The 9,325-nt window shown below is 42.6% G+C and overlaps 1 protein-coding gene across 1 annotated transcript in view; it reads right to left on the bottom strand.

Moving 5' to 3' along the window:
• The window catches only part of SCAF4 (SR-related CTD associated factor 4), a 189,662-nt gene that overhangs the window by 46,796 nt on the left and 133,541 nt on the right, over positions 1-9,325 (bottom strand). Inside the window, 1 exon segment of the mRNA XM_007447430.1 lies at positions 8,478-9,315. Coding sequence (XP_007447492.1) covers positions 8,478-9,315 — 838 coding nt within the window.

The raw sequence follows: 9,325 nt of genomic DNA, 5'->3' as shown, positions 1-9,325 counted from the left end.
CCCTCCCTATCCCACCCCTCTAGGTGGTCACAAAGCACTGAGCTGATCTCCCTGTGCTATGCGGCTGATTCCCACTAGCTATCTATTTTACATTTGGTAGTGTATACATGTCCTTGCCACTCTCTCACTTCGTCCCAGCTTACCCTTCCCCCTCCCCGTGTCCTCAAGTCCATTCTCTATGTCTGCATCTTTATTCCTGCCCTGCCCCTAGGTTCTTCATAACCTTTTTTTTTTTTTCAGATTCCATATATATGTGTTAGCATACAGTATTTATTTTTCTCTTTCTGACTTACTTCACTCTGTATGACAGACTCTAGGTCCATCCACCTCACTACAAATAACTCAATTTTATTTCTTTTTATGGCTGAGAAATATTCCATTGTATATATGTGCCACATCTTCTTTATCCATTCATCTGTCGATGGACACTTAGGTTGCTTCCATGTCCTGGCTATTGTAAATGGGGCTGCAATGAACATTGTGGTACATGACTTTTTTTTTTTTTTTCCTGTATGCGGGGCTCTCACTGTTGTGGCCTCTCCCGTTGCGGAGCACAGGCTCCGGATGCGCAGGCTCAGCGGCCATGGCTCACGGGCCCAGCCGCTCCGCGGCATGTGGGATCTTCCCGGACCGGGGCATGAACCCGTGTCCCCTGAATCGGCAGGCGGACTCTCAACCACTGCGCCACCGGGGAGGCCCACATGACTCTTTTTGAACTATGTTTTTCTCACGGTATATGCCCAGTAGTGGGACTGCTGGGTCATACAGTAGTCCTATTTTTAGTTTTTTAAGGAACCTCCATACTGTTCTCCATAGTGGCTTGGCTTCTAATTCTTAACTCCAGAGTTTCACTGGATTTCTTGCTGAATTCACTACTAACCTGTACAACGCTTCATCAGTATTATCAAAGTTTCTATGTATTTATCCACGAATTCACAAGCACCAATAAAGAGCTCTAACTATAACACAATAAAAAGTAATCGACAAACCATGCAAATATTGAAAAGGATCAAGGTGACTGGAGCATAATAAATTACAATACTGTTTGAGCAACCTTCTAGTTCTCAAAAAAAAATCATGACAGTACATTTTAATTACACTTACTATTAACACAGAAATGTAGACATGTCTCTTCAAGACTAAGCTCTCAACAGACCTTAGTAAGGCCTAATACAAATTTAACTATTACCAACTCTACCAAAACTTCAACTGTTAATAGCTAAGCTGCTTATCCTATATACTACCTGATAACATAGCGTAGCTTGTTTTAGGCTTATTATTAAATCTGCATGCTGTTGCTCTGACGTATGCTAAAACAAACAAAAAAAGATTCTACATATTATCTCAACAAATGTTATCAATTAACACTAAAAGTTCATCATTTATGTTAACAACTTTCTTCCTATCATGTTATCAAGGTGTACCTGAAATGAGTTTTAAATGCAGGCAGACATCTGTAGAAAAGTAACCTGTCATACAACTCAATATCAAAAAACCAAACCCAAACCAAAAATGGGCAGAAGACTTAAACAGACATTTTTTCAAAGACACACAGATAGATGGCTAACAGGCACATGAAAAGATGCTCAACATCGCTAAATACTAGAGAAATGCAAATCAAAATGACAATGAGGTATCACCTCACATGGGTCAGAACGGCCATCATCAAAGTCTACAAATAATAAGTGCTGGAGAGGGTATGGGGAAAAGGGATCTCTCCTACACTGTTCGTAGGAATGTAAATTGGTGCAGCCACTATGGAAAACAGTATGGAAGTTCCCTAAAAAACTAAATTAGAACTACCACATGATTCAGCAATTCTATTCCTGGGTATATATCCAGAAAAAACAAAAATTCTAATTCGAAGATACATGCACCCCAGCGTTCGATACCAGCACTATTTACAATAGCCAAGATGCGGAAGCAACTTAAGTGCCCATCAACAGGTGCACGGATAAAGAAAATGTGGTATATATACACAACTGAATATTACTCAGCCATAAAAATTGAAATATTACCATTTGCAGCAACGTGGATGAAACTAGAGAACGTTTAGTGAAATAAGTCAGAGAAAGACAAGTACTATATGATATCACTAATATATGGAATCTAAAAAATAATACAATGAATCTATGTACAAAACAGAAACAGACTCCCAGACACAGAAAACAAGCTTATGGTTACCAAAAAGGAGGAGGGGCATATAGGATTAACAGATACAAATTACTGTATATAAAACAGATAAGCAACAAGGATTTACTGTATAGCACAGAGATACCCAATATTTTGTAATAATATAACAACATATAATGGAATATAATCTGCAAAAAACCAGAATCTATGCTGCACACCTGAAACTAACACAATATTGTTAATCGACTATATCTCAAAAAAAGTTTCCTGGGCTTCCCTGGTGGCGCAGTGGTTGAGAGTCCGCCTTCCGCTGCAGAGGACACGGGTTCGTGCCCCGGTCCGGGAAGATCCCACATGGCGCGGAGCGGCTGGGCCCGTGAGCCATGGCCGCTGAGCCTGTGCGTCTGGAGCCTGTGCTCCGCAACGGGAGAGGCCACAACAGTGAGAGGCCCGCGTACCGCAAAAAAAAAAAAAAGTTTCCTGTAATGATTAAGTGAATTATATTCACTTGGGCTCCATGTCAGAGGACAGCAACCTACAATTTGTACCTGGTAAACAAAAAAACACTCCCACAAAAACATACACATACAGGGACTTCCCTGGTGGCGCAGTGGTTAAGATTCTGCCTGCTAATGCAGGGGACACGGGTTCGAGGCCTGGTGCAGGAAGATCCCACATGCCACAGAGCACCTAAGCCCGTGTGCCACAACTGCTGAAGCCCGGGTGCCTAGAGCCCGTGCTCCACAACAAGAGAAGCCCGTGCACAGCAACAAAGACCCAACCCAGCCAAAAACAAAACAAAAAACTCCCACAAAACAAACAAAACATACACATACAAAAACCAACTACCATTTTATCAACTTTTTATTAGGTACTTTTATCTCCTGAATTGTTTTACAAGCCAACTTTTCCATTACTCCAATTTTTCTCTGAATCAGTTCCTTATCATATGTCCACACATTTTTCTGAAACAAAATACTAAACAAAATGAGAGACTAGGGAGAGGAATATTTTCAACAAGAACATCAGTGATAAATCCTGCTACAGAAAGCTCTGAAGAGCCAGCTTTATTCCACTCACCATAAAGCCAGACCTCTACTGTTGTCAGAGATAAGCAATTCTCTGAGTCAAGAAAGAGCAGAGGAACAAAACTATAACTTTTAGTATCCCAACTCCTGTGATTAACAGCGTGACATTGTCAAATGAGTCAAGAGAAACCTCCAATTTTACTTCTGTTGCCCTGGTCCTCTACATCTCTTCCACACAGAAAGAACCGTGTTTCAAATCTCTGTCCACTTCTTTAGACAGACTTCTCAAAGAAGAAAGGAATGATCAAAAAGCAACCAGACTGACATTACAGGTTAAAAAAAATGCTTTACATACAATACTCATCATATGACCTAAATTCTAGAAGACATTCATGCCTAGTAATCAATAGGTAAAATATACAATAGTTCATACAGAACAATTTCCAGTGGGAATAGGAAGAGTGGCAGGCTCCCCAATGAGATGTGGAACTCAATTCTTCCTTCAGAGTAACATGATTCAAGACTGACAGCCCAAGTGAATAAGAGCAGCAAAGTCAATTCATGTATTAAAATTACTCATAAAGTTTAATTTGTCTGATTTTAAAGATAAACACAAATATAAAAGCACTCATATTTTCTTCCTGCAATTCAAAGTAGCATTATATGCATACCACACCTCGATACAGTAGTCCTCACAAAGTAACTCCAGGATCCTGGGGGTTGTGGGGAGTGGTGTGGGGAAGAGGGTGTCTGAGTTCCTTTCAGTGGTCTGTGAGGTAAAAACTGTTTTCATATCAATACTAAGACATTTCTTGCCCTTTTCATTCATTTTCTCACAAGTATACAGCAGTTTTCCAGAGGCTACCTGATGCAAGAGACTGAATGAAAAAGTATATACAAGAATTCAAGTTTTATTAAACGTAAGTTTAAATGAGATTTGCGAAAATATAAAACCATGTCACTCTTCTAATTTTTTTTGTTTTGGAAATGTTATTTTTCATTAGAAATGTTATTTATGTTAACATGCAATAGGTACATTATCTTTAATAAATGTGTTTCTCAGCTTAAATTTCTGATATGGTAAATATCAAGATATAACCCATAGATACAAAAGCTCTCGGTGGTCCTTAACTTTTAAGAGTTTAAAGGAGCCAAACTCCAAAGTTTGAGAACAGCTGTCCTAGAGAAACTCTTCCACAAAGAGACATGATTAAGAAAGTTCACTGCAGTGTTTGTCAGTAACAAATGAGAAACAAATGTTCATCAACTGGGGAACCAGATAAATAAAATACGGTCTATTCAAATAATAGCATATTACACAGCAGTCAGAAAGAACTAAATCTTAATATACAGTATTAATAATGTTTAAGCAAAAACGCATTGCGGAATATGTACAATATACTACTCATGTATACCAAAATATAGAATATTATACTGTTTAAGGACCACAGAGATTGATATTATACTAAATTCATTACTTGATTGCTTCTGACTGGGGGGGATAGAGGGGATGGGAGGAAAGAAGGACTTTATAATACTTTATTTTAAAATTAAAAACACATAGATAACAACTGTCAATTCTTGTTATATTCTCTGCACTTTTTTTGTACTTTAAACATCTTAAAATCAGATGTTGCCAAAAAAAAAAAAAAAAGTGAGGGAGAGGGAAGAGCTCTTCTTTTGGATTTAGCGAAGACTGATTAAAGGCTAAAAATGCAATCTACAGATTTAAAAAATCCTATCTATAACCTTTATCCATTCAACAAACTTATGAACTACCAAAACCTTCATATTAAGGAGTGTATATAAACACAGTAGAACACAATTAAGTATCACTGATTTTTTTACTCATCTTTCCATCTTTTACAACACTTAACACAGTGTCTTGTCATAAAAGTCCTGTCAAAATGCCTTTAATAACCTTGGCTTTTTTTAATCTTCCTTCCTCTCTTATCACAGATATACTGACCTTTTTTTACCTGTGCCTCAGATCTGTCCCCTTCCTCTCATCCACAATTTTACTCTAAGTTAACCAATCCCTCTAGCTGCTTTAAACTATGCTTTTTTTTTTTTTTTGCACACTCCCTCCCTCAACATGCTTTAACTTCTATGCCCATCTAATAGAGACCAGGGCTTGAACACCACTTACTTAGGTTAAGACTTTATGTATACACACTATATAAACATACCAAAGGGCTAGCACCAGTGCCTACTACACTGTTAATTATTCTTCCTTCCCTTCATCCTTGAAGGAACTTTTCCCTGGGAATACCTCACAACCAAACTTCTAAAACAACAACAACAAAAACAAACAAAAACCCCAACTACTTTACATTTGCTACCTCTTATTTCCTTATCTCTCCTATCACCATTCAACTTTAAACTACAGATTCCATTACCCTCAAAGAATTTTGTGGCCTTTTTCTTACTTAAGTCATAACCTGTGACCACTCCCCTGGTATTATATAAAATATTATCTTCAGGCAGCAATTAAGAGGGGACCATCTGTATTCAAATCTCAGCTCTGCCATTAACTAGTAGTATGCCCTTGAGAGAATTATTATTCAACTTCTTTGAAAATCTGTTTTCTCACCTAAAAATGGATGTCTACGCAAGGTTGTAGGAGTATTAACTTAGATATGTATATATAAAGTGACTGACATGCTATATAGATGCTTATTAAATATTAATTCCTTTGTCTCCCCCTCTCAATTTTCTCTAGGGCACATCTGAGAGTGACTCCCTGATGTCTCCCTCTAACTCTTGCTTCCAAGTTTGAGTCCTACATGACCAACTGCTTGCCAAAAATTTCTACATGACTGTTCCACTCAAACTCAAGCTGTTCAAAATCGAGCATATTTTCCCATCCACTAAATATACTTTTGATGACTGTCTGTCATGTTAACAGCATCCCCCCCTCCCAGCACTCAGAATGTGGGGCAAAAGGTGCTTCTAAACCTACCAGATGTCAAGTCCATGGATTCTTCTGGTCCACATCCTTCCCCTCCTCTCTACTCCCTCTACAGACATGCCAAGTTCAGATTCTACTTGCTTCTCCTACCTCAGTCCCCAACCCACCAAATTTCTCCAGACCTCTGCCTTCTCCAATATATACTACAAATCAAGCAGTATTTTGATTATCACTCCACTACTTAAAACCTTCAATTTATCCACGACCTGGAGAAAAAAAAAAGGAATTCAAACACATTAGAAATGTAAAACTTGTCAGACCCAAAATTATTGATACCTTAATGATTCTTACTTTCCAGTAGTCTCAGGAGTCAAACTACTGTTCCTTATTTCTCACCACTGTAGCCTCTGAATTACTTTTCCAACACCTTCGGAAATCCTGAGACTGACACTTTCTCCTCCGCCGGAGTCTAATCCCCCACGGCCATCCCACAGTACTCTACAAGGGCCCCAAAGGAAGCCACTCTATCCCATATTAAAGCTACTTGCCTAAGTTTTGTGTCCTCTATTAGTTTAGGCTCCTATGGGACAGAGGTCCTCAGTAGTAGTGCCATCGTATTAAGGACACAGCTTTACAGCTAAGCAGGTTCTCAAAAGTTTGCAAAATGAAGATTTGGGAGATTTGAAGTTACAGATTTGAACTAATCAATAACATTTCATGAATGGGGGGAATTAACTGAGAAGCACTACTATCAGGCAGGCACAAGGAGATGGATTTTAAAGTCAGACCATTTTCTCCAGAAAAAAGTGTTTTGGGAAGAAAGTCTGGCAGAAGAGAGTTGGAATTGGTAACATACACCTAACATAATGCAATTTGCAGTGATAAAGACTAGGAATGGAAATAGAAATTATTTAAAGAGGAAAATGACCAATGATAAGAAAATTCTCATTTTGTACATTTAAAAAGGTTAAAATACCATTTTCCTTTTTCAAGGAGTATCATTCCTAATTTTGGTTTTCAAAGTAAAAACTACTGATGACATTTTTCCAGAATTAACATAAGACATTTCGCTTAATAATGTGCTTAATGTGAACTTCCATAATGTCTCAATCAGAATTAAATACTTCTGATCTTAAGAATACACTAAAAACCCTCCTCTTTGTTCGTTAAAACCATTCAAAAAGTTTTTATCGTGAGAAAGAAATGTACTTATCTTCTAAAAAATTGTACCATTTGTATAAATTCTCATTCATTCAACAAGCATTTGCCAACCATGTGCTATGCTGGGGGGGAGAAAGCAAAGAACAGAAACTCCCTGCCCTCATGAAGCCAACATTCCAGTGTATTTTGCCTTAAGGAAACAAAGTCAACTTCCAACCCTGAAATCTTTGGGGCATTATCACAAATTCTCTAGCCATCAAAAATCAGGAAATACTATTTCATCATTTTGAAAATAATCAATACTGAACTTTACAAGACACTGTCCAACTTCTGCAGTTAAGACATGTTATGTATCCATCAGCTGAAGACAAATCATTTCTAGGATAACTGATAAAGCAATAAACGGTGCTAACTGCAGTGTTAGTGGAGGGTACGATACTATAGCACTGCAAAGTGAAAGTTACTGCACCCTAATTCTGTCACAAGTGAAACTACAAAAATCTCACTGTGAGATGCAGCAAGTTTTTAACGCTGTCCCAAGACATCTAGCACCACACTACTACATCTGACTTCTTCAGTGCTGGGTTTATCTTTAGTATTTGGAAAAGGAAGATAATCCAACTCAACACATGACAATTGTTTCCATTCTGTAACTACATTTTAAATCATCAATGGTCAAGACCTCTCCCCTCAAATCGATTCTGAAAAACAGAAATGTGTGTACTCTACGCTTCAAAAACAGCACCTGGAATGTTTGGAGATACAACTAGAGAGCTTTAGGGCGGCAGGCAGCTTTGTTCCCGGTTTTGGGAGGTTTTCACATGTAAATGTTCCCAAAGAAGGGAGCCGAGGATTAACTACCGCGAGAAGGGTGCGAGGGTGGGGGACTGGAGGCCAAAGCCGGCATTCTAGCGGTCTAAGGCGGAGCGAATACTCCTCCCTCCCATTCAACTTTTTAGGTGTCACGTTGGGGCCACAGAGCCCATAAGAGGGTTGGGTTCACGACTCGGTAAGATAAGGAGCCCCGTTTATTAAGCCCATTTCCCAAGTGTAGGAATCCCGGGGGAGAGGGATAACACCCTCTCCAACTCCTCCCCGACCCGGGATCAGAGTCCAGCCGCTGTCGCGCCGCGGCCCGAGCAACAGGAGAGCCGAGGCCGCCGCTCCGCCAGCCCTGCGACCAGCAGATGCTACGGCTCCCCCCGCCCCCTACGCCCGCCCGCGCTTCTTTCTTAGCCCCTTACGGGCTCCCGGTACCGCGAAGCCAATACGGGGCTGGGGGCAGAGAGCGAGAGCACCCGGACCTGAAAGGGGGCGAAGTTAGAGGCGCCGACGCGGGCTGGAGGAGGCCGGAAGGGGGCGAGAGGGGCAGCCCGAGGTCGCCGCCCGGGAGTGGGAGGTGGGGGAGGGGTGTGGGGTCGGCTCCCGCGGCCGCCGCGACCTCCCCGGGCCACAGGCCGCTCCGCGCAGGCCCCGCCGCCCCGGAACCGGGGCAGGAAGCGTCCCCACCCCGACCTAAGCTTTAAACCTCCGGCGGCAGGAGAAACGACGCCCCGACTCCCCGGCAGGCCCGGCACCCTCCTGTTCCAAGCACCCCTTACCTCTTGGTTGAAGGCGTTGACGGCGTCCATGTTCGCGCTGCGGCGGCGGCTGCTCCGGGCCCGCCGGTCACATAGACCTCGCGCCGCGGCGGAGCGGGGCCGGGGAACCGGCCGGGCCTGAGGGGCGGGCGGAGGCGATGAGCTGCGGAGCTGGAGGCCGGGCAGGAAGAGGCTGCGGCCGAGGCGGCGGGGCGGGCGGCCGAGGCACAGGCAGAGGCGGCGGGGTGGCGGGCCCCCTCTCAGTCCCGTTCGGAGGATGAGGAAAAAGAGGCGGCGGCGGCCCTGGGCTCCAACATGTCCGTTTGGCGGTGGCGTCTGCGTCTCGCTGACACGGCCCCCCGCGCCCTCACGCACTAGCCCACACTGGCCCGACCGGCAAGCGGGCGGGCCTCTCTCTCCACCTCGCCAGCGGGATGGCGGCAGCTGCCCGAGTCCACGCCGCGCGGGGCACGCTGGGACGGCTCGGGCCTCCCAGCTCTTCCTGTGCCCGG

The sequence above is a fragment of the Lipotes vexillifer genome, unplaced genomic scaffold (genome assembly GCF_000442215.2).
Source record: "Lipotes vexillifer unplaced genomic scaffold, Lipotes_vexillifer_v1.1 scaffold689, whole genome shotgun sequence".
NCBI lineage: Eukaryota > Metazoa > Chordata > Mammalia > Artiodactyla > Lipotidae > Lipotes > Lipotes vexillifer.
This window is presented reverse-complemented; position numbering and strand designations above follow the sequence as displayed.